At 45.4% G+C, this 27,042-nt stretch overlaps 1 protein-coding gene across 1 annotated transcript in view; it reads left to right on the top strand.

The window, feature by feature from the left end:
• Positions 1-27,042, top strand: part of LOC147685121 (unconventional myosin-Ig-like) — a 1,601,091-nt gene that overhangs the window by 99,423 nt on the left and 1,474,626 nt on the right. Inside the window, exon 2 of the mRNA XM_086941006.1 lies at positions 12,988-13,196. Within this exon, the coding sequence (XP_086797132.1) occupies positions 12,988-13,196 (209 nt within the window). The remainder of the gene's footprint in view (positions 1-12,987; positions 13,197-27,042) is intronic.

Here is a 27,042-nt window from a genome sequence, read left to right on the forward strand (position 1 = left end):
ATACACAACAACTACTTCCGATAATGCGGCATGCTCCTCCACGATCAGCTAATACTACATCTAATACCATTCTGTTTTGGAGCGTTACAATTCTAGTTATCTGAAGCTCCTCAGTTAAGTTTCCTAAAGCAAAAGCGTTGTCATCAGCAACAGCTTCTACAACACGAGTTAACCGTCTTATTTTTCGACTATTCAAAGCAGCTCCAACAAATGAAAAGAGACCCAAATTAAAATCAACATATTGTTGCAACGCAGTGTCGGTTTGGTCTATGTCCTCAAGGACTAATGCTCTCTTTACCCTATTCAATATGAAATCGTGATAAAGGATGTAATTGTTATGATACATAGGTGGGGCAATAAACACAGGGGGTAATACAAAAGATATATAACATGTTCCTAACCATCCTATAGGGAGACGATGATAGCCTTTATTTCCACATATAAAATACGTATTTCGGGAGGCCACAAATGAAATGCCATTTGGAGTGTCAAAGGTAAGAGTGGTGTTACATTCACTTCTGCCAACTGGGATTGTACCTTTATTACGAACACAGAGATCAGCTTTGGTATCAATAACAGTAATCACATGTGAACTAGACATATTGACACTCCGTTGGTTATTATAAACTCGTGGTGCTGACACGTTGTCGGGGCGGTACTCCTCCCATTCAAACTTAGTTCCTTCAGCTTGCGGATAGCCATCTCGATCATTGTAGCATATCTTGTTGAGTCGAAAGAGCAGCCCCCCTTTTGTTGGCCATCGCAAAGTGAATAAAAGTGTGTACCAGGCATTGCAAGAGCCATTATGGGAAAACGGGAGTGGAATAAGCGGTGTGCCTCCTTTCTTTTGATGTCCAGGCAACATCCCACATACCCTGCAGTTAGAAGTGTTAGTCATATTATGGGTGTGATGCAGAATCTGAATAAAACTATTGTTCAAATAAGTTTGTCAGTGTCGCTCTTCATGATAAGGCAGAGTAAAATGGAAATGTTCAGATGGCATCGGGGTAGTTGGCACCAAATGTTCTCGCACCGGTACCACAAGTTCTACTACCCAGGCTATCACAGCTATCACAACAATTGTCAGTACAAATAATACTGCACCAAGAATTCTCTTGTCTCGCACTGCAGAAGACGCCATAGTTCAAAGTTCAAAATGTCTCAAAAACACAACTAAAAAAATAAAAATATGAGTGCTGAGCTCCGAGGCAGCCGTTGGTTTCTTCTCCGAGATTCAAGACGGGTGTCGCTACACTTGGCAGAACAGATCCCCCCCCCCTTGATATTCCCGGCTTCCGTTTCACAAACCTGGAGCGGTAACTCAACCAGTCTTGCACAAAAAAAAAACTGCTTATCGTGGTCGTAAGTTGTATCTCTCTCTTCCAGAAACAGTGTGGTCCGGGAAGGCTCCCTCCGATTCGGCAGACGTAACAGCTGGGCTCTTCTCCTCGTCCAAGATGTCTCGATAATCAGACAGCACAGTTGGGCTCACCAGATCCGGAGAGACACGGCGGCAGTGAGTAGAATGCACCCACCGCTTCCTGTTAGTGACTCGCACAGCCGTACGAGTTGCAAGCAATACCTGCTCAGGGCCACGCCACCTCGGTTCCAGGCTGCTTGTTCTCTCGAAAGAACGGATCATAACATGATCCCCAGGACGAAGATTGTGAGCTTCTCCAATGGAATTGTCGGGGAGCGCTTCTCGAACCTGTTGATGAATGGAAAGTAAATCATTTGTTAATCGTGCCAAATAATCGTTCATCATTATACAAGGCACATCATGTAACAATCGAGGCTTAGGAACTCCCCATATATTCATAGGCCTTCCAAACACCACTTCATAAGGTGTGAGGCCAGTTCGGGAATGGGGCACTGATCTAATAGATAGTAACGCCAATGGCAGGGCATCTGGCCATTTCAAAGACGTGGATGCCACAATCTTTGCTAGCTTTAATTTCAGAGTAGCATTATATCGTTCAACAAGACCTGCTGACTGAGGATGGAACACAGCATGACATTTCTGCTGAATTCCCAATCCCTTCATCACATACTCCACAATTTTCCCAACAAAATGAGGACCATTGTCACTCCACAAAAATTTACAAACGCCGTATCTAGGGAAGTACTCTTTGAGCAAAACCTTAGCTGTTGTCAACACTGTATTATCCTTCGTGGGGAAGGCCTCAATCCATTTACTGAAAGCACACACCACCACTAAGACATACTTAAGGTTATTACAATGCTCAAGCTGGATGTAATCCATTTGCAGTACTTCAAACGGTGCAGTAGGTGGAACAAACCCTCCTTTCGGAGTATGCGTCCCTTTCGCAGGATTGTGCTGTAAACATATCAGACAGGTCTGCACTACTCTCTTGGCCGTATTGGCAATCTCAGGATGCTCCCAAACTCGCATTAGCAATCGAGTAATTGCAAGAGCTCCAACATGTGCCAATCCATGTGTCATTTGGACCATCGCCTGCAAGTAAGCTGCAGGCAATTTCCATCTTTCCATATCTTTACTTCACCAACAACCCTCATCATCCAGCACTCCCTCTGCTGCCTAGGTTGCGAGTTCTGCTTCAGACGCTGATTTCTGAATGTCTAGTATCTCTTCTCTAGCATCATGCCACCGCTCAGCCTGTGATTTCACCACATACATTGGTGAGTCATTTCGTAACATAGCCGTTTGTCTTGCTATACTGTCTGCAAAAGCGTTACCTTGTCCCACTTTGTCAGTGACCTTTTTATGTGCACTGCATTTGATTATCGCCACTTTCTTTGGACAAAGTAACGCATTCAAAAGATCACGCACTAGTTCTCCGTGCATAATGTGTACTCCATGCGAAGTCAAAAACCCACGATCTCTCCAGAGTAGGCCAAAATCATGCGCTACTCCGAAGGCGTACCGGCTGTCTGTGTAGATGTTCACACATAAGCCAGCACTCAATTCGCAGGCTCTTGTCAAAGCTATTAGCTCCGCTGCTTGGGCCGATTTCTGTGGTATTCGTGCTGTTTCTACCACTGTCTTAAGTGTTGTGATTGCATATGCTGCAGAAGTTGTGCCATCTGGCAGCCTTAAACACGATCCATCAACCCACAGTTCCCCATCCACATCTGGAAGTGGCGTATCCTGTAAGTCAACCCGACCCTTTGTTTGTTCTTCAGTCAGGAAAACACAATCATGGTATTCTTCCTCCTGGCCCTCAGCAACCGGATACGGCAATAAAGTGGCAGGGTTCATGGTAGCACATCTCTTTAGTTTGATGTGTGGCGCCAACAGTGTGAGCTCATATCCTGTTAAACGTGCACTCGTGAGATACTGGGTCTTCGTTTGATTTAGCAAAGCATCTACCGCATGGGGAACTAACACCAACAGTTTGTGTGACAAAACTATTCCCTCACTCTGCCGTATAGCCACTGCTGTTGCTGCAACTGCTCGGAAACACCCAGGTAAACCTCGTGCCACAGGATCAAGTATTGCCGAAAAGTATGCACAGGGCCTCTGCTTATCCCCGTGTGTCTGCACTAACACCGACAATGCACACCCATCTTTCTCGTGCACATACAACGTAAAAATCTTTGTGTAATCTGGTGTACCTAACACTGGTGCAGAACAAAGGTCTTGTCTCAATTGTTCAAAAGCAGTCTGACATTCATCTGTCCATTCAAGAGGCATTGGTGTAGTTTTGGACAATAATGCTAACAAGGGTTTTATAATGTGTGAAAACCCCATTATCCACTGTCTACAAAAGGACGTTAAACCTATAAAGGCACGCACATCTCTCTGAGTGCGGGGGACTGGTGTATCTAAAATTGCTTGAATTTGATCAGATGTTAATGCACGTCCCTCCTTAGACAAAAGATGACCAAGGTAGGTCACCTTTGGTCTACAATATTGTAATTTTTTCCTAGAAACTTTGTGATTGTTCTGAGCAAGAAAGGAGAGCAAAGCAAGAGTACTCTCCTCACACTGCGCATATGTGTCTGCAGCCAGTAAAAGATCATCCACGTACTGGATAAGAGCTACTCCAGACTGCAAATCAAAAGAATCAAGCTGTCTTTTTAAAGCCTGGCTATAAATGCTAGGACTTTCTGTATAGCCTTGAGGAACTCGACAGAATCTATACGATTTATTATTTAACGTGAAGCCAAATAGATATCTGCTATCGGGATGGATGGGAATGGAAAAGAAGGCATTTTTAAGATCAATTACAGAAAACGCGGTAGCAGTGGGGGGGACCAAAGTAAGTAAGGTGGTGATATCAGACACCACCGGGTACTGGGGCACTACAATTTTGTTTATTTCTCTCAAATCAATAATAATTTGATAGACTTTGTCATCAGTGTCTTTCTTTAGGATCGGAAGAATCGGGCTGTTACAAACATTGTAGGGAACTTCCTCCACTACTCCCGCAATAATCAAATCCTGAACAATGTTCGTCAGGGCAATTTCACCTTCCCTAGATATCTTATACTGGGGTACACGTGGCAAAGACACTCCCTCCTTAACAGTTATTCGAATAGGCGGAATGAGCATCTGTCCCACAGCCGTGTCTGATGTAGCCCATAGCGTGTGTGGGAGAGAGGCTAATGCTTCAATTTCTTGCATAGTACATAGTCTTCCTACATCCGGATAATTGTCGTTCAAAATAACCCGCACTCCTTCAGGAGCGCAGCGTATTGTTGCTCGAAAATATTTAAGCAAATCTATGCCCATAATATTGTCTGGGGTATGTGGCGACAATAAGAATGGGCACAGACCAAAGAATCTGTCAATGCAAAATGTAAGAGGTTGTGACAGTGGGTTTGGAGAGGGTGTGCCATCAAACCCTATGCATGTAATCATTTCGCCAGACAGGGGAGCCCTTGGAACCAAGTTTTTAGACAGAGCACTGCGATTAGCTCCTGTATCAACCAAAAACTGATCAGTAGAACCCAAAACGCCCGCTGATACATATGGACCTCTTTGATCTACTGGCACTTCAACCGATTCCACACCCCATCCTACGCAATCCTATGCGTGCACATAATCCTGAAACTCCACATTCTCACCCTCCGATATCTGGTACTGGTTCCGTCGATCAAAAGTATTACGATCATCCTGACCACGACCTCTCGCCTCAAACCTACCACGATCACTTGCTCCACCTCTCGCCCCCGAATAACTATTCCGTGTCCTTCCACCTCCTCGACCACGCTGACTACGTTGCTCACGAAGCACCGGACAATCTTCAGCCCAATGCCCAAACTCTTTACAGTATGCACATTGGTCCTCAGCAATGTCGATACGACCATAAGACTAAGCATGGGCGGAAAATCCGTTTCGCTTGCGGATTTTGCGGATTTTCGGTAAATTCGCAATCCGCGAGATTCGCGAATCTCCCGCAAAATCCGCAAATCCGCGAGCAGCGGATTTTATGGCTTGCTCGCACTGTTCGCGTGAGTTCGCAGCTTCCCAGTACAACTTCGCGCCCCGCGAATAAGCGCTAAATTGCAGAAATACGATCTTAGCAAAACTGAAACTACTTACCAGGTTCAAAAGTTCAGGCTCATCATTAGTAGCCATTTCCTGTAGTGCTTCCTGAGGGGCCCCTCCAGAGTTCAGTTGCCAGTTGCAACTATTATGTGACCCTGCTCTGAACCTCAGAATAGTTACACATATGCCACAAAGGTCCTGAATTACAGCTAAGGGAGACAAGCAGGAGCCAGGCTGGAAGTTCAAATCCATTAATCAGCCCCTAATTCATTATTGTCAGTTGGGGCAGGGCAGGTGTTGTAACTAATTTTGCAACAATGAAAGCACTTAGCAAGTGCAAAAGATCACTAATCAGGAAGCACTAAGGAAGCAGGTGCCAGCTAAAAAAATATTCTGTGACACATTAATCAGCCCCAAATGAATTCAGGTCACTTGAGGCAGGGAAGGTGTGCTTTGCTTTGCCACAATAATGTACACTGACTGGACAACCAGAGGGTGCTGTGATGAAACAGAGGGTGGCATGGGTGGGCCAGAGGGTGGCATGAGTAGTCAGAGAGTGGCAGTGGTGACAGAGAGTGGCAGTGATGAAGAAGAGTGTCCCAAACAGGCTGGACACGTAGAAACAACAAGTTCGCAAAACTTGCGACCCGACAGGTAAGTTCGCGTTTGCGAAATTGTACAAAACCCTCGCGAACTGGCAGAAACCCGTGCGAACACAAAAAAAAAATCCGCAAATTCGCGAGAATTCGCGGATTTTGCGGATTGCGAGTTCGCAAATCCGCAAAATTCGCGAACGCAAGATTCGCAAAATTCGCCCATGCTTACATAAGACGTACCATACCCTCCTCGCCTGCCTCTATCATTCCCTCTTGGCTGCGTAGCACGAACCTGAGCCAACATCACCTTCGTCTTTAACTCCTTCGCTTTCTTATCGGTACTTTCTTTAGCCTCTAATTCATGTCGCTCATAATACTGAGCCATAGTTAACAAGGACGCAGGGGTCGCCGTGGTCCAGGAACTTTTACTAGTTTTCAATCGCTTTGCAATCTCCGGTAGGAGATTAGCCACATACTTATCGACAAACAAATGCCTACCCTTATCATCCGTTAATAATTGCCCACTATAATCATGAAACGCTTCTTCGAAACGTGAAAAGAAGTCAGATACCGACTCGTCCTGTTTCTGTTTGCAAGAGGCTAACATAGTCCAATCAATCTTTTTAGGGGGAACAAGCGTTTTTAATTTATTCAAAATAGCTGTTGGGAGATCTAGAATTAACTGGCAAGGCTTACATGCAGGCTCCCTGTCTAAATCAGCTTGAGCTATAGCTTTCCAATCCGCTCCTAAAATCGCTTGGTCATCAAACTTACGAATTGCTCTCCACATATCAGGGGGCAGTATTAACCCAAAGAAAAGATTGATATCAACTAGTGTCATAACACATGAAGAAATAGCCCCCTCCACTCCTTCATAGAAAGCTGCCAGATTTTTACATGGATCAGGTAAAGCGTTTTTCAATGCCATAACATCTGCTCTATTCCAAGGCGTATACACCCAATTATATATAAAATACCCTTTTGCATCCCCGGACGATTTATCATCACTGGTACCTTGCCCTTTGGGGGGAACATACAAAGGTGCGGCTTCACGCATAGGCATAACATGAACTTTAGAACTCTTATCTGCTCCAAAGATAGAACACTCTTTGGATTGCTCCGTCGACCCCGGTGCAGGCACGTCTGATTCTTTTTGTGCTTCCCGCAATCTGGACGCCTCATCCCGTAGCTGGACCAACCGCTGAAAAAACTCATCCGCATCTGAAATAACAAATAAACCTTTATGCATATTCTCACGATGAACTGATATATCCTTAGGCTCTAGATCAGTCGAATATTTCCTAAATCGTTCTACAACTTCATCCCCGAAAACGCTTAAAAAATACAACTGTTCTCGCTCTGACCACTTATTCCTTTCAGTTTTAATCTCTGACATAGTCATTTTATTCAAATTAAGTTTGCGAGCACAACTGCGCAACTCCGCAGCTTCACCAGCAGTTAACCTCATACTCTTACTCCCTCGACCATCGTCGTCCGAGTCCACGTCCGGGGCCGTAGGCGAAACATACGGAGGCGGGCACCGACCTAGTAATCAAAAATCATCAACTTCATTAGTAAGGACAGGATAAAGCGGACGCCGAATAGGAAATTGACCGCTCGTTTGCAAATTGCGTTCCCGTGCCTCCCTCTCTTTCTTTTCCTGCAACTCCTTCTCCTCCAGCTGTAAAGCCTTATCTCGAGCAGCCTTGCGCTGCTCTTTTTCCACCAAGGCTATCTCACGCTTCATTCGTTCACGCACTGCTTTCTCCCACATTCGTACACAATCAAACATATCTTGTCTAGACCTGCGCTGAAACAAACATTGCTCCACGAACTGAACCTTTCGTAAATCAAACGACCCATGTAGTGGCCATTGCAACTCGGGATCAGATTTGGTGTATTTATTCCATAATTTACTGTACAATATAGGGGGAAGGCCAAATTTTATGTACATCTCTCGATTGGGAGTCCCCTCTGGGGGAGCCGGCTGGGATTCATTTAATCGATAAGTGGTACCATTTCCAAGACAGCACATTCCTCGAAGTGTGCTTAAAACAGGCATGTTCAAAAGGTATCACGGAAACGTGATACCACAAAAATGGCACTTACTATACTTCACACAAATGTGCCGCTCAAACACAAACAAAGTTAGAGAAATATCTCTACATGCCTGCCTATGTGAAGTGCACTGCACATATAGTTCAAATCATAGGATCAAATGTTAGCTAACTCAAAACATATTCATAGAACTACAGTAAGCGTCCGCAGAGTACCTTACCAATCACAAGCTTACCAAAATCTCAGATATCCAGGTTCCAACTGCCAAGGTCTGTGATCAAATCAGCCAAATCGGCACTGTACGACAACTCGAACGAGTAGGATCTCAGTCGAGGACCGGCGCCACCTGGAAGGTCAGATCAGAAGGAAAGGAAGAAAACACCGTGGGTGCCAAGACTCGGGTCACTTAGAGGCAGCGTACGCGTCCATGGTGAGTTTCCAATCCTTCGTCACTACCTCTCCTTCGGGCATCCAAGTCGCCGATGAGTCCCTTCGTGGTCGCCAATTTGTGGTATTGGGTTCTCCAGGCCTACATACTCCGCAGAATACCCCTATATACTCCGCAGAATACCCTCTACACCATAAGAACTGTTGGCACGGAAACTAGAAAATGCAAAAGACAAGTTTATTAAGACCCCATGGGGTGGTGGTACATTCCTACAGCACCCTTCGGTAATGCAAGAAGTATCACCCCGAACATCGGTGCAAGTCCTTCTTTTATACAGTTTTACAGTAATAAAAAGTAGGTGGTACACAGTTACAGAGTTTTAGGTACATATATGGTCATTTTTTGGAACACAGCCAACTCGTGGGAGGAGCTATAACAACACTGGTCAGTTTGGCGGAACATTCCTAAGTGATGACTGGTCAATCTAAACTACGCATGTGTGAGCTTGACCATTACTAAAAATAGCCTGTTGCTGGGCAAACTCGAGTGGCCAGTGGTACAGAGGAAGGACAAAGGGCATGCTGACCACGAGGCAACGCATTCTCTAAAATGGCCGCCGATACATACAAAATGGTGTCCGACAAGTATAGTCAAGATAAGAGGAAAATACGTGTAGCAAAGCTTAACGCTAACCCGATCACCGTCAAATTACGACACAGTGTCTGTTACTGTAAGCATTCTCACAATATTTAAGTCTTACAGCTGTACATTAAAGATATCAAGTGCGTTCTCAGCCCAAGACTGATGCAGGTGTGGCATGGAAAGTGGCCACATTAGTGCTACCCTGGCTCTGACTACTGTGATCAGGGTCGGTTCTAGGCTTTTTGGGTCCCTGGGCAGAAGGGGAATGTGCGAGGCCCTCTAATTTGTATAAACTTGACCTAATCAGGGCTGCATCCATCTCAATAGATGCCCCGGCTCCTGACTCTGCTGCCCCCCCCCCTTCAGCTGCGTACAAGTACCTCTCAACAGCTTATAAAGGGCTGAAGGTGTGAGGGTTGCTTATTGTTATAAGTAGATTTGAAGGATGACAAAAGGTAGCCATGAAGTATTACAGTGTAAAGGTTTATTTGTAATCCATTGTAAGTTCCATGGAAGTCCTTGGTAGGTCTCAAGGAGATAACTTAGATGGTAAAGGGAATCCCACCAGGAGCTAGATGGTTGTTGCTCAGCCTACACTCTTCAACTGTCATTCCTCACATATCAACATGCACACTCACATTCTAACCACACTGTCATCAGGCATTCCAACATTCCACGCAGACATCATATTCATTCTGGCTTAGCAACTAAGAAGAGGAAGCACTAGGGAGAATTAAGTCACTACACTTATCTCCAGAGAGGGTTAAGGCTGCAAGGGAGCTAAACAGCAGGGCAACAGTCCTCTTCTTGCTGTGCCTCTGCGTGGGTTGGGGGAGGAGACCTAATTGCAGAACAAAAGTGAGGATTGTACCTTCTTGCAACTCTGACTGCCCCCCACCCCAGGGTCCACCTCTGTACAACATAGCAGTGAGGCCAGTGGAGGAGGCCCACTAAGGTGGCGAGCTTGCAAGGTGGCACCTTTCATGCCGTGGCCTGACTGTGTCGCATTGGTGCGTGGCCCCAAGTTGGAGGGCTGAATGTGGGGCCCTGGACTGCGGCCCACACTGCCCATGCCCAGAACCAGCCCTGTCTGTGATGCCTCTGGTCCCTGCAAAAGTGCTTATTCTTCTGAGTCGGGAGTGGAAAGGCTGTACTGGCATAGGTAGGCAGAGACTGCATTTGGTTTTCCCCTGCTTGGCGATGGGAGTTCATTCTCTCTGGATCTTCCTCTAGCCGAAACCTCAAATTCACTACCTATCTAAGTGAAAATCCACACCGGATTGCAGAGATTATCATGGTTTTCCAAAAGAGGTGGGGATCTTACTTAAGGCCACAAATACTGCTTCTTCTGGGATGAAACTGCTGACGGGGTGGCAGTTTTCTTCCGCACCAAGTTGTCACAGTCAGTTCTTAGTTGATCCTGTTCTTTGTATTAACTTTCACCATATCTGGTCACCTACAAAGGTCCACAGACTAGCCTGTGGGAGGTCGGTGTAGCATACGCAAGCACAGTTTCAGGGAGCGAGTCACTTCTCTCCAGCGCATGCTGAAGGCTCACCACTGTTACAGGAGCACATCACAGGGCCTAGCTTTGAGGATATTTCCCTAGGCTACAGCGGGCCTACGCCCATTTCTCCCTGCACCGCTCCTCAAAGCCCTCCTTTTTCAGGCAGCCTTTCCCCTCTTCAAATATAACTCAAGAACCCTTCTTCAGCAGTCAATGGGCAGTGGTTCAAGCAGCTTCTCCTAGCAATGTGTAAGACTTGCAGGTTCCTGTTCCCAAGCGTGACAAAGGAGAGCTGGTATCATCAAACCCAAACCTGGAGCTCAAATGTCTTTCTAACAGCTAGATTCATCAAGCTAAATTGCGCTCGCAAAGGGCCAGATTCTGAGAATCTGGCCCTTTGCGAGTGCAATTTTTGCATTTGGGATTCATCATCCCAAATGCAACAATCGCTATTTGCGAAATCGCATATTTGCGAGGAATTGGATTTAAGGAATCTCTATTAAAGATTCCTTAAATGCAATTCATTAACCAATTTGAAATTGCGAATTCGCAATATTTGGTCGCTATTTACCACGAAGTCTGACTTCGTGGTAAATAGCGAAAAAATAGAAAAAAGCACTTTAGTGCATTTTTCTCTGTTGCATGTTACACACACACATGTCCTTTGGACATGTGTGTGCGCAACACCTGTGTAAATTTGCATTTCAGGGGTGCTACAGGGTGTCCTTTGGACACCCCTGGCACCCTTGAAATCGCTATCTTATTTACGATTAGCTAATTGCTAATCGCACATAAGGAATACTCCCCATTCATTCCTATGGGCCTTTAGGCCCATAGGAATGAATGGGGAGTTATTCCTTATTTGCGATTAGCAATTTGCTAATCGCAAATAAGGAATGTGTAGAAATGGCAATTTATTTTGCGATTCCTACATGAATCCCATTTTGCGAGTCTTTAATAGCGATTCCTTATTATTCGCTATTACAGACTCGCAAAACATGCCGATGATGAATTGGGCTGTTAGTCTCCACTGGTTTGGGAAGGTGGCACTGGTCAGACTTAGTCAGAAATCATGGCACTTTGACTATGGTTTTCTGCAGGTAGGTAGGTGCATGCCACAGGTCCTACTGTGGAACTGGTCTCAGGCAGTTGTGGACTTTTGTCTATTTCTCGGACTTTCTTTTTCCTATGGTGTCAGAAAGAAGGGGAGTGGGACTGTGAAGTGCCTGTCAGAGAGGCTCAAATCAAAGGCACAAAAGAGGGAGAACCTTCCTCACTGAGCTAATTCTTAACCTGTTTGAGGTAACACCTCTGCCCAAGAATGGAGCAAAGGGACAAGTTATTTCTTCACTTTTAAGATGTCCCTCATTTTTTATTTTTTTTTAAATATATTTTTATTGCAGGAATTAGTAAATCGTTACAATATCGACCAGCATCATATCATATTTAAGATGTCCCTCATCTTCTATCCATCTCATATCCAACACACTCTAGAGTCTGGCTACGTTGAAAGGATGTTAGGAATGCTTTGGAGACGCCCTGTGTTCACTGTCTCTCAGAGCCTCCCTCCAACCTCTATCTTATGTACCACTCACAGAGATCCAACATGGCTTCCTGGTCTGCAATAGCCCAGTACAACGCTTATCCTACTACACATACATAGGTTAACCTAGCATACAACAGCCATGTTGTAAATGGGTGGAGCGAAGGACCTAGTTGTAGGAGACAAGTAGATCATTTTAAACAGAGAGAGCAGTAGGCAGTTCTCTCTTTGCAGCAATAGGTAAAAAGGACAGCAAGTATATTCAGTCCCTGCCACCAATCTCAGTCCTTCACAGCCCAGTGAGCCTATTGTAGTCACACTGAATCAAAGCAAGGTGCACATAGTGTGCCCCACCAGACCTTAGAGCCCAGCTTTGGGCCATCAATATACACACAAACACCCAGAACCTAAAGGCAATGGTGCATGCTCTCGCAGGCCATGCAGGGGATCTTTGCTGTCCCACATTAAACATATATCTTTGCTGCTTATTTAATATGCTTATGTTGGATAACGGCAGCGAGAGATAAGATGAGAAAGGCATACCACATCCCTGGTTGTAATATTGCACACTGATAGCATAACTCAACCATTCAACCTTCCAAGATGGCTCAGATGGTCTCCATCAACATGGGTAATTATTGTAGCAGTCAGCCTCACCACTGTAAAAAAAAAACTCACTTCGTGGTGTTGTTTTTTATAAATAATTTCACACCCTCGGGTATTAGTGGGCGTTAGAAATCTCATTTCATTTCATTTCATTGCCATTTTCAATTCTAGATTCCAGAAGGGCAGGATCTACACCTACATTGGGGAGGTGGTGGTGTCCGTGAACCCCTACAGGGAGATGGACCTCTATGGGAAAGATGTCATCGATCAGTACCGGGGACGAGAGCTGTACGAGCGGCCGCCTCACCTCTATGCCATCGCCGATGCCGCCTACAAGGCCATGAAGCGCAGAGCCAAGGACACTTGCATTGTGATCTCAGGTACAGAGAGTGGGGACCACCCTCACACCTTTTCATGTTTTTCTGAAATTCTGCACATAAAGTGTATGTTAGGGGTAATGGATGTGTTACCCATCCAAAGGTAATACTTTCAATGCAAACTCTGACCATTACAGGTTTTAAACACCTGAACAGGATTGAAACTTTTATTCATCATGTTCTTATTTATCATGAAACAAAATCACAATTTATCATTATGATGATTCCTAGTTGACAATGTTTTGTGGCGGTATCTTCCAAGTTTTCAAATTGTACTATTGTTTATGAATTCTGATGGAATAGGATATTTTAGATCAAATAAATGCCTTATTGTCTTTTATTTTGATGTTATTAATATTTGTTAAATGAACATGAGATCAGCCTTACTTGTGCCTGTATTTACAATATGATGAAGATACATGAGAATCTGAGAGGGACTTCTAGCTGCAGATTTCTTACCTTAGAATATTCTGCAGGCATCAGACTGGATCTGGACATTTTCAAACAGAACCTCTACGCGCTGGTAGGTAGCATGGATCAGCGCCGTGTTGGGTGATCAGCGCCGGTTGTGACATTCGTGGTGCCTATATTGTTGCCTCCCCAGCGCGCTGACATCAGTTCTTTTCTTTCTCTGCCATCAGATAAGATCTGGAAAGAGCTACCTCAGTCCAATTTTTGGACTATTTTTTAAATCTTTTTTCGACCCTTTTTGAGATTTTCCCTCCCAGTGTGCGTAAGGATGTGACCTAAGAACACCTATGGGGTTTACACTCTGTGGTTCTTGTCACAAACTGATGTCTATGACAGACCTCCAATTGGTTTGCTTCTGGTGCCTGGAACCGGGACACCACTCCCAGGCCTGTCTTGATTACTTTGCAATGAATACAAAGGTGGTTCGAGAGCAATCTTTGAAGCTTCTGGCCACCCGGCTATAGTCAACTCTGCGAAGTTCCAAGCCCTGGTTGTGCGGAATGCCCTGGGCTCGCCTATGGAGTACTTCCTGGTGCTCTTCATCACACTCAAAGTCATCGTCAGGTAAGTCCCACCAAAAATCGAAAGCATCTAAGAAGTTGAAGTGCTCTTCAACTTCACCGCACTGGTCCAATTCTTTGGACGAGGCCCAGGAGCAACACTACCCTTCTAGGCTCAACTCCCATGCATCAGTTGCAGAGACTGGGTCTGCTCCATGCCACCCAGAAATTCCCAGAGCTGGATCCACCTTTACCCAATTAAAAGAGTTTATGAGACCTTGCACCTCATATTGGCTGGGCCGACCCTTCTGGAGTGCCTCTGGGCACAATGGGTTCAGCTGCTGGCCCCACTGGATTCCCACCGGGTTCAACCTCCGCACCAGTCGGACCCCATGGATCTGTTCCTGAGTCCGGATCGGCTCAAGTTGCGAGACCGTGACCTTCCTCGAAGCCCACACCAATGCCATCCTTCCTGGCACCACAACGCCTCATGGCAGCGATGACCCCATCATTATACCGACTCCAATATAGAGCCAGACTGGTCTCGCCCGATATTGACTGGGGGGCCGTCTGGAACTCGACCGTCCAAGTCAGAACCTGGTTCTCATTTCTTTGATAGGCCCTGTAGCGAGTACAATTGGGAGGAATCTGAGGATCCTTATAGCTACCCCAAGCCCATGGAAGAGACGGAAGATATGAGGATTTAGTACATGTTAGTGGGTTGGACCACTCCCCAGACTTTGGCTTAGTCTCTCCCCTAGTTTGGCTACAGAATGAGGGGCTTCACTTGCCATGGTGGTGAGGAGGGTGGCTGATTTTCCTGGACCTTACGCTGCCCTTGGTGGCAGTCAAGTGAAACATCCTTACATAGGTGTTTCAGACAGGAGTATCCCCACAGAACGTCTCCTCCACTTTAACAAAGTCCTCACAAATGTCCTTCTCGTGACATGGGCTAAGTCCCCCACAGGGGCCCAAGTGTACAGGAACATTGATCACCATCACTGCCCCACTCCTGGGGCCCTAGCTTTCTTCCCACACAACCCTCTAGAGCCTGGTCATCCAGGCCTTGTCATCCCCACTTCCACATCCAAAGTCAACCCTGGTGCTTTCCCTACCACACTACAAATAAGGTACAGCTTCAGCAAGAGAATGTTCTCTTCTGCCAGCCTTGCACTGCTGTTGGTGAATACCACGTGCCTTTTGGGATTTGGGATTTGGCTGAGCAAGTGCTGCCTGTGGTCTCTCTCAGGTCCCTGGATACAAATTAAAAAGTCCAGTGACTTCACAGTTTTTAATGTGAACAACTGGCCCCTAATAAAGTTTGTTGAGGCACAGTTGTGATCTTTTAACACACACCTTTGCACTGATCACTTCCTTCACACACACCAGCTCCGCTGCACTTGCAGGCGTGGTAGCACACAGGTGGGGATAGTCGGCCCCCCCTGTGACTGAACCCCATGATGAAGCATGTCACCTCTAGGGTGAGTGAGGGTTCTTTTAGAAAATAATTAATTTTCCATTCCCTCTCATATTATTTAATGACCATTTACATTTAGGTAGATTTCACCTTGTGTTCACTGTGATATAGGGTTTCACTCGTGTTCCACTGGCGCTCTTTTGTTGATGATAGAGAAGTGGCTGTTGAAGGCAGGCTCCTCTCGCCAGTAATCTCCAACCTCCAGACTACAGCGGACCTCCTGCTTTTGCTGGGATATCAACGTGCTAGAGTTACACCTGACTCCCTCTCAGACACCCCCTCTCATCTGAGCTATTCTGTACACAGTGCAATTTCTAGCATATCCTCTGGAGTGGCGAGGCCAGGATATTCAGGCTATGATTGTGATATTTCAGACTCTATCTTGGATTTCTCTGAGACTGACTCTGAGGCTGCTGGGCCTCATGGCCTCCTGTATCCTACTGGTAATACATGTCTGCTGGCATATGTAGGTCCTGCTGTGGGACCTGAAATCCCAGTGGGTGCAGCATCAGGTGAATCTATCTGACCTGGTCCAGAAAATCAGAGGGAACTGCAAAAGATCTGCAGTGGTGGTTGATGAACCACAATTGGGCCAGTGCCAGACCCCTCTCCTTTCACCACGTTGAGCAGACTAGGGTAACAGATGTATCAATCATGGGTTGGGGCAGCCATCGTGGAGAGATGGAGATTAGAGGACCCTGGTCTCCTGCGGAGTTTCAGCTCCACATCAACCTGCTGGATTTGAGAGCGATTTGCCTGGCATTGAAAGCCTCCCTTCCTTCAAGGGAAGTGCTAGTTTAGGTGTTTAAGGACAACACCACCTCCATATGGTATTGCAACAAGCAGGGTTGGGTGGGGTCTTGGACCCTGTCAAGAGGGCCTGCATCCCTGGACATGGCTGGAATGTCAGGACAGCTTCCTCGTAATACAACACTGGTGGGATCTCTGAGCGCCTGGGCGAACAAACTCAGCCATCGATGCCTCGTTAATCATGAATGGCGTCTGCACCCAGATGTGGTGCAATCTCTTGAGCAAAGGGGTAAGAACGTTGAATAGATTTATTAGCGCTCTCTAAGAATGCACATTATCAGCACTTCTGTGCGCTGGAGTCTCCAAGGCGGCTATCACCATGAGATGTATTTTGTTTCGAGTGGACTTCAGGACTCCTGAATGTCTTCCTGCTACTACCACTACTGCCCAGAGTACTCAAGAAGATTGGAAACAACCAGGCCCAAGTCATTCTTTTGGCTCCGGGGCTCCTCCTCCTGAGCTTTTGCATTGGTCTCCCGATCATGCTGCCCTTTAGGGAGGATCTCCATTCACAGCAACTGAGAAGGGTCCTGAACCTGCATACACTCCCCCTTCATACATGGAGATTGAGCAACTGACAGCCTTTGAACTCCCTTCAGAAGTATTTGATGTAATTCTGGCAGCCAGTCTTCCCTCAACCAAGGCAGAATATGCCTGTCATTGAGACACGTTTATATCTTGGTGAAACAAAAATGTTGATCCTCTCTTAGCAGCTTTGTCTCGGGTGTTTATATTTGTTCTATCGTCAATCCGGCAAGGCTTTGCTTTGAGCTCAGGTAAAGGTTATCTTATGCCTTTTTGGCTTTCTTGCAGTTGTTAGATCAGCCCTTCCTGTTCAAGTCAACTATTGTGATTCGTTTTCCAAAAGGACTCCAACACATGTTCCCTCCACAGCCCTTCATCATGCCCTAATGGAACCTGAACTTAGTCTTGACATTTTTGATGTGCTCGCCCTTCAAGCTCATGCAGAACTGTCCTCTGCAGCTCTTAACCATCAAAACAGTCTTTCTAGTGGCCTTCACATCACACTGGAGGGCTGGAACACTGAAAGTACCCTCCATACGCCAATTTTGTTTTGGACAAGCTTGTTCTGAGAATACGTTTCTCATTCCTGCCGGAAGTGTTGACATTCTTCCACATCAGCCAGACAATCATATTGCCGACCTTCTTTTCTCTGCCTCATCCTTCTAAAGAGGACAAGAGATTCCCTTGCCTAGACCCAAAAAGATCTTTGTTGTTCTACATAGATCGTACTGAAGAACACCATGTAAACAATCAACTCTTCATTGGGTTCGCTGGAGCAAAGAAAAGGAAAGCTGTGAAGAAACGGATGATCTCCAGATGGATTGTACTCAGCATTAAGATCTGCTATGCACTGGCCAAAAAGCAACCACCTGAAGACTTGTGGGCTCATTCCACCAGAGCCAAGGCTACGATCGACTGAGTTGGCTCACAGAGTCCCTGTCCTGGGCATCTGTCAGGGCATCTTTGCACATATTTACCAAACACTACTGCCTGGACAGGCAAGTCAGTCATGATGGGCTTTTTGCCCATTCGGTCCCTGAGGTCTTCCTAGTCTGAATTTGTTTGCAGACCTACCTCCAGGAAGGTATTGCTTGGGGATCTATTTTAAGGTAAGGAAACTGGGGTTAGGAGACTCTACCAGATGAACAAGCTACTTACCTTCCGTATCGTCTTCTCTGACTGCAGATTCTTTACCAACCCTCTCATCCGCTGTTTATGTGAACAGATTTTCCCAACTAGTATGGCACCTGTAGGCCCTTAGTGTCTGAACACTGGTGCATTAGCATTCTGTCATGGCTCCGTGCTTCTGACAAGGAAATATCATGAATAGAATCTGATGTCATCACGCTTGGGTGTTGCCTATATAGGCACCACACACTTCACATCAAGCGCATATGATGCAGACCATGCTGATGCAGAGCAGATCAACGCCACCTACTGGCAGGTAGAAGTACTACTTGAAATTTTCTGGATTCAGTCTGATGCCTAGGGAAAATCTATGGTAAGGAATCTGGGACTAGATACCGCCTTTACTACGTAAGGAGTTACTGAAGATAAGTAACTTGTTCTTCATGGGGACTTCTTTATTTGATGGTATCTTTAATAAATTTGCCACATAGTACCAATATTTTCTATGCTGTGATCTATTCGACAATTCAGAAGCTAAATTCTCGTACTCAAAAAGTCTATTTGGAGAGAGTTGGGACTGGTACGGTATTATGAAGTCCAGAATATTGTTAGGCAATCCCCTTGTCAGTACTTTTTGCTTGATCTTATTATAGCTTTTAGATTGTAGTGCAAGATAAGTATTTTAATTCACATTTGGATGATGTGTTGTCCACACATCTATTTGCCCACCATCATCCCTGGCAGATTAACATCCTGATTTAGAGTTAGGTGGTATTAGACAATGCTCGATTTTCTGAAGCATGTGTTAAAACAAAAGGTGAATCCATTGGGAAAGTTTTTTCTGTCACTGAAATAGTATGTGGAGGAAATTCCTATGTTAACTCTACTTCAGATTTAGAATTTCCTCATGAAATCGGGCCATTTTTCTTTACCAGTGATGCTCTTAATCAGACCTTAAGGCTGATATTTATTAATTTTCTGATGTGGGGCATCAGCCAAAAATGATGTTAACCTGTGGCGATCTACCAATCCTGTGGTTCCCATCCCCATTACCATCTACCAATCCTGTCCGGTATTCACCAAGGGCCCGATTCCGATCCGGTAAAATTACCGTCCGTCCGAATCGCTTCCAGAGCCGTCTCCGTACGACTCGTACACACGCTGTACAGTATGACCCGACGAGTACGATACAGACCAGGGTATTAGGACGCGAGTCGCACGGTCATCATCAGGTAAGGGCGATTCGTACGGAAAAGCGCACAATCACATACACACCGTATGGCGCGTACCCCCCATGACCGCAGGGGTACTGCGCATACCCCTGCGATCATGGGGGGTACGCCCCGTACACCCAGCGTACATGGGGTACGTGCCATACACCCTGCGTGCACGGGGTACGGTGCGTACCCCATGTATGCTGGGTATACGGCGCATACCCCCCAATGATCGCAGGGGTCCGCACCGTACCTCTGCAATCATGGGGGGTAGGCGCCATACACGGGGGGCCGTACCGTACCTGTTTTGGGGCGAACTCTGCTTTTACGACTGTTTTCAGCTCCCGTAGAATAAGGGTCGTACGGTGTGTACCCGACACGTATCGTACTAGCTGGGTCGTATAATCCAGCCGCGAACGGTACAGATGTTGTGTACAGCAGGTTCCGAGTGAGACTCGTACGGGGATTTGATTCGTACGGTCTCTGTACGATTCGTACGGAGTCCAGCTCCTGGTACGAATCATACTTCGTCGTACGTACGGGGGATGTTGCAGGGTACGATTCGTACGGGAAAAAACGCTCCGAACGGCTATTCGGAGCGCTTTTTACCGGATCGGAATCGGCCCCAAAGTGAGACCAATATTTCCCACATGGTTCAAGTTTCTTCATTGATCAAGGGAGGCGTTTCCCCATAAAGTACTTAAAGAAATTCAGAGATCAAGCCAGTCTTCCAGAGGGTAGGGAACATCACCTGACACCTGCCATATTGCTGAGAGGAGTTCTGGGTCGGCATGTGACCTTGGAGATGCCATCCTGCTGAAAGAGGAGAAGGAGCACTTGAGCCCCGCAGCGAACCTACTGCCAAGAAGGAGAAGCCCAGCCTCTGTGTCCAAGAGCATTGAGGCAGCCTCAGAAATTGGATTTGGCACTGAAGGATGTAACCGGTGGTGGTCTGAGTCTGGGGTGTGTCTCCAGTCCACCCCGACCAAACTTCAAGTCAAGTCAACTTCAGCAAGAGCAACAACTGTTGGGATGAGATTCTCGAGTGTTCTGCATCCATAAATGATCTGAAGTACTTGCAGCTAAGAGCGACAATCCCTTGAGGTACATCCAGGTGCAAACAGCTGTGAACTTAAGCACTACCAGCTACAAATTACTGCTTTGATGCTCCCCGAAGATGTTACCGCAAGTGCCAAAGTGCCTTGAACTGACTCTGCTGATCCGTGTAGTCTTTTTTTAACGTGCCCACATGCTTATGAGGTTCATAGGTAGATCAAGGGCAGCCCTGTGAACTGTTGATCAGTGCACACAGATACTTTGAGAGAACCTGGAGATGGCAGCGTAGCCCCTGCGTCTAACTCAAGAACCCCAGACACACACTCACCGCATCCAAGAGTTAAAAACCCAGGTAAAGCTGGGAACTCACATTGCTACCTCACACATGCAACTAAAATGGATCAGGAAAAAGACTCCATGCTGGGACATTTAAGGTCTTCCCAATGGGTCACACAACCAGGGATGCTTCTAGTACCCTCGGTTGTGAGCCTCCACTTGCGCTTATGTTAACCTGATTAACTTCTATATTGAAATCCACGCAGTGTGTGTGTAGAACTTTTTGCCTTCATTATTCCTGCTGTTGGTATTGTGTTTTGTATTGTTTTATACTACTTCCTAACCATAAATAGACCTCTGGGGTGGACAGTAATGATTGTGTCTGTTGCCTAATTGTTAGGTTCTGAATCTCCATCCCACCACTTCCCTGAAAAGCTTTTTACTGCTTGCTACCACTGAGTGTTAAGTGCTTAAGGGATGTACTTGGTTTTCAGTCTTCAGGATCATAATAGATCAGACCCCAGGACCACAGAGGTAAAAGGCCCTAAATCGCCACAGTTGGGGTCAGTAAAATGCTGCTTCCCACAGGACCTCCGAACAGCTTCTTTAATTCACTGAGAATAAAAATATACCATGTAAGAAGGTTTTTAAAGGACACAGGACATCTAATGGACATCTTCTCTCAAGCTGTGGCTAGTATCTGGACAGGACAGAATGGAGGCATGAGAATTACACAAGTGTTGCTGGTAGGTCAAGGGGAGCACATTTACGCACTAAGCCCTTAGTTTCATGGCCAGCCATCAATACTGCTGGCAAATCCCTTTCGGAGACTCTTCCAAGCTTCCCCTCATATACCAGCAGAACAATTGTCCTCTAAACTCAGCCAAACACACTAACTTCATCCCTCTACTGAACCAGCCACTAACCTCGTTAAGCTTGACCCTCTGAAACTTACCCGTCCTCATCTCGGCCCGAACCTTTTGGGATACACTCACTGAATACATCTCTTAACATAATGCATTACCTTCTTCAGTGGCGTAACAAAAGCCCACGCACCACCCGCGGTGCGGGGAAGCCCCTGAGCTCTGATGGGCTCCCGTGGGGAACCCCATGCCAGTACTTTGCAGGGGGCCCCCTCAGGTTTTGTTACGCCACTGACCTTTTCTGATCTAATACTCCCACGACATTCTGCAGCATCAATTGCCAATCCTTGCACCACTTCACTAAACTACCTCCAGATCTCCTTCCTTCACTCATCCTCCATGCTGTTGACTGGGAGCTGTGGCCAGTATCCAGCTGCATTATTTTGGAATTCAGTCAAATGAACACATCCATATTTCTCTTTATCAAACCCAGTGTCCATCTGACTATATTTGGATTTGTGTTATTTAAAACCTTCCTCTGGGACGTATATTCCAAGGCTTTATTGTCCGATATAACAGTACAATTCCCAGAAGTAACAATCATTGGCAAAGTCAATATGTTGTGCCTACGCAAGAGCTATTGGCTTTTTCAGTGTCTTGTAGCCACATTGTACAGCAGTGTAGAATGGAATAGAGTGGAATGGTGTGGCATGTCGTAGAGTAGTGTAATGTGAAGTGGAGTAGAGTAATGTGGTGTGGCGTAGAGAGAAGGGTTGTAGTGTGGAGTGGCATAGAGTAGAGTGGTAAGGAGTAGCGTCCAGGGGCTTACAGTGGGGTAGAGTGGCGTAGAGTGGAATTTCATAGAGTAGAGTGGAGGGGCGTAGAGTGGAGGGGACTGGTATAGAGTAGTGTGGTGTAGAGTGCAGTGGCTTGGAGTGGCGTGGCATTCAGTAGAGTTGATTAGAGTGGAGTGGGGTAGGCTAGAGTGGCGTAGAGTGGCATGGAGCAGTGTAGAGTTCAGTGGGGTGGCATGATGTAGAGTGGTGTAGAGTGCGGTGGCTTGGAGTGGTATGGCATTCAGTAAAGTTGTTTAGAATGAAGTGGGGTAGACTAGAGCGGTGTAGAGTGGGATGGTCAGTCAAAACAAACTTTATTTGGTTTGTTACAACCATAAAAGTACAATTTACCTCTTATTCTACTAAAAAAGAAGAAAAAAAAACAGCAACAGATACATAGCACGGCGGTATCACAAAACATATTACTTCTCGATATACATATAGTTTGACTATCATTTTTAAAATCGGAGTATTTTAACAGTTAAATTATTAAAATCACCTAATTCATGCCTTTACACCTCCTTAATTATGCAGCACTTACTACTATGAACACTAATTGTTTCACTCTTATATAATTCCAAGGAATTGCATTATTAGTGCTTACTCTGTGCATTTGAGGAACACCTTGACTTTATTCATATATTTCCCCAAGGCACAGGCTATATCTAAATTCCCCATTTCCACCAACAGATTAACGGCTTGCATCCTGTTCGTAATAATATAAATTTTAAAAATCAGACATAAAAACTCCTTTCGTATATCTAAAAACCACATACAATCTAGTAAAATATGTATAATATTGCAAATAGTACCTTAAGTGCAAGTGCAATTCCCATTACATCCTAACATATGATTTCGAGCTCCATTATTAGCGTAACATGGGTTTATTCCAATTCGCATTTTTAGGACTTCTTGCCTTACGCTATGACTTGGTAGCCGGTCCACATAGGGAAAGTGTTGATCTAGCTCCCAGGCCGATGTCATGTGGGCTATCGAGCTTTTTTGTAAAAGGTACTCCCGATCATAAGTACGGGACATATCAGTCCCTTGAAGCCTTAGTTCTTTCTTACCTATTATTATGTGGTCTTGCAGCGAACAAACCTTCAGATCGAGCACCCTATATGCATTACTTATTGATGCTCTAGTCTGTTTTGCCCAGGGTAGCTCGCTCGTGGCAATTTCCTCTTTGGCCCACTGAGAGATTTTGAAAAACTCCTCTGCTCCCAATCGCTGCCAGAATCCTACAAGGGCCATACAAGCAGTTATTGCCCACGAGGTGATTTTAGGACCGGTCTATCCAACATTTCTCCATAGGTATTATTGAATCTTTTTAAGCCTTTCACAGACGCCAATGCCCTAATTTTTAATGCTTGTAAATGAGTATACCATTTCAGGGTACCAGAAAACCACATTCCCAAATATCTATAATCAGCTACCCTCTCAAGCAATACTGTGCCCAGGTACCAAGAGAACTTTGTGTTCCTCCTGCCAAAGCATACAATTTTTGTCTTCTCCATGTTTACTACTAATTTTTTACTGTGCAGTATTCTTTAAATCGATTTAATTTTCTTTGGAGGCCTATCTCTGTCTGATCCATGATTACCAGATCATCAGCATATAGGAGGCACGATATCTAGTTTCCTCCCAGTTTTGGGTTCGCCCCTCTGACCTCTCTTAATTTTTGGGGTAGGTCTGCTAGGAACAGAGAGAATAGTAAGGGGCATGTACACACCCCTGCCTTAGACCGTTCCCAATTGGGATTCTCTTCGTCAATCCTCCCTCCTTATCCAGAATTATCTGTGCCCAATTTTCTGTATGCAGTGCTTGGATTAGGGCTAGCAGGTCACCCTGTATTTCATACCCTACCAATGTTGACCACAGTTGCTCCCTGTCCACCAGATCGAAAGCTGCACGGAAGTCCACGAAACAGCAGAATAAATTACCCCTCTGATCGATCGACTTCCGTGCAATGGACCAGAGAGTAAAGCAGTGGTCAACCGTTGAGTGGCCTTCTTTGAACCCCGCCTGTTCTGGTGGAACTATCTGTTTGTCATCCACTCGTTCCTTTAGTAAACCTAAAATTGCTTTAGAGAAAACCTTTTCGCCTATGTCCAAAAGGTTTATTAGGCGGTAATTTTTTGGGGAGTTTACATCGCCTTTTTTATGTATTGGCTTGACAATCGCCCCTTTACAATTATCTGGGAAATTGTCAGTATTTAAAATCCCTTGGAACATATTAGAGAAAAACTCCGCCCACCATTCTATGTTCGTTTTTATTATGATAGCTGGTAAATTATCTGGGCCTGCTGCCCGTGTTAGGTTTAATCTGTTTATTATACCTCTAATGGCATCTGGGGAGAAGTGTACTTTTGTTTCTTCCCTTATTCCAGGCCAGACATTGCCCGTTCTTCCCTCCCTGTTTGGCCATTTACCATAGATTTTTTCCAGATAGGTCACCCACTTGTCCTCTGGCACCGAGCAGTGTAGAGTTCCTAAGACTGTCCCCGTGCATTCCTGTATTAACTTCCAAAAGCCTCTCACATTTTTTTCTTCAATTGCTTCAACTAGATTCCCCCAACATTTGTCCTTGAAAATCCTTTTTTTATCTCTAATAGTAACCTTATATTTTATTTTTAATTTCCTAAGTTCTATTACCGCTTCATCACTATAATTACCTCTTAGGCGTCTCTCCTGTTTTCTAATACCGGCCTTTACTTTCCGGCATTCATCATCAAACCAATGTTTGGTATTATTGGGTTATGATTTCACATTATTTACTGATTTATGTTTAACATGCTTACATTTTATCCTGAGGCATTCCACCAGTTGCCTTATTGTATCCTCATACCAGGTTATGCCCTCTTCTGGTGCTAGGTTGTCTAAATTCACGGTTAACTGGTGTGCACTCAGTTTTTTTATGTATTCCTCGGTAATTCTCGTAGTGAGTCGCTTGGGGTATTCCACCTCTACTAGAAGCACTTTTTGTCTATGCGGGGAGCTATGTACCTGGAGTTCTACCTGCAGAGGATAATGATCACTACCCTCCACCCTGAGAATTTCAAATTGTTTAATTAGATAAAAATTCCAGGCCTGTATGAATGTTTAATCTATTGGGCACATTTGTCGCCCTACTTTAAAAGTACGATATGCGGGCCAGTCTGCTTCCTTTCTTCCATTCACGCAGACCAGACCCATGGCCCCCAACAGTTGCCCAAGCTCATCATCTTGAGTTGAGATGTCACAACGGGGGAATTGTGCAAGCTCTATTTTATATACTCCTAGCAGATCACTCAGCCAGGGGTCCGTTTTACTGGGATTTAATCTATGAATAAAGTCCCCCAGTATCATGAGCACATCTCTTGGATAACAATCACATAGATATTCTAGGTCTGATTTTAAACGTTCCAGGTCAATCTTATACTCATTTGTTTTCCCTTTCTGTATATACACATTTATAATACATAGGTTTTCGACCCCTGACATATTGTTTAGGGTTCGCACTCTACTACCCAAAGCCCAATTACACTTGAGATCGAGGGGTTCCATGTCTTTGGCTATCCTTGTTGAGACCAGCGTCATCTGGCCGCCAGAAGGTCTACCTGATATGTTCTTTTTTGCAGATTTTATGTGGTGAGTGAAGCCTTCCGTTACAGGGGTTTCGTCGCACAGCCAAGTTTCCTGGAAGCATGCAATATCATTTTTCCTCAAGATGTTTTTAAAATCTTCCTGTGACACTATTCTATTGTATCAGTTTACATTCCAGGGCAGAATGGATAGGCTGTGCGACGGCCCTACTTCCTAATCAATGTTACTCATATAACTAAACTATCTTCCTCACCGTTCATGTATGCCAGTTCTCTATATCTATTCCCAGCAAGGACATCTTCAACATCCCACCTCTGATCTTTTGGTTTTATCGTAATTTAAAGGGCGTCTTTCTTGCCTCTCCCCAGGCTAATCATTTTTATTTGTCTTTCACCCAGGGCTGCATGGTTCCTGAGGAAGGAGTTCCCTATTTTGTCCAGTAACACCTCCTCCCTTTTTACTATTCTAATTCCTTCCCAAAGCATCTCGGGCTCTGCCTTTTCTATTGCGTCTTTTATTAGGGCTGAGTGGAGTGGAATGGAGCAGTGTAGAGTTCAGTGGAGTGGCATAATGTAGAGTAGTGTAGAGTGCAGTGGCTTGGAGTGGCGTGGCATTCAGTAGAGTTGATTAGAGTGGTGTGGAGTGGAGTGGGGTAGACTAGAATGGCGTAGAGTGGCCTGGAGCAGTGTAGAGTTCAGTGGAGTGGAATGATGTTGAGTGGTTTGGAGGGGCATGGAGTGGAGTGGAGAGGAGTAGAGTGACGTAGAGTTGAGTAGAGTGGCATAGAGTAAAGTTGGGTAGAGTGAAGTGGCCTACAGTGAAGTGGCGCAGAGTAGAGTAGTGTAGAGTAGACTGGCATTGTGTGGAGTGGAGTGGGGTAGAGTGGGTAGAGTGGCACTGTATGGAGTGGAATGGTAAAGCACAGAGTAAAGTAATTTAGATTGGGGATAGTGGATTGGTGTGGCATAGAGTGGAGAAGCGTAGAATTGCATTCAGTGGAGTCGCATAGAGAAGAGTGGAGAAGAGTAGAGCAGAGTGGACTGGAGTACAGTGCAGTGGCGTAGAGAAGAGAGGTGCAGAGTAGCATTGAGTGCAGTAGCATAAAATA

The sequence above is a fragment of the Lissotriton vulgaris genome, chromosome 10 (assembly GCF_964263255.1).
Source record: "Lissotriton vulgaris chromosome 10, aLisVul1.2, whole genome shotgun sequence".
Taxonomy (NCBI): domain Eukaryota; kingdom Metazoa; phylum Chordata; class Amphibia; order Caudata; family Salamandridae; genus Lissotriton; species Lissotriton vulgaris.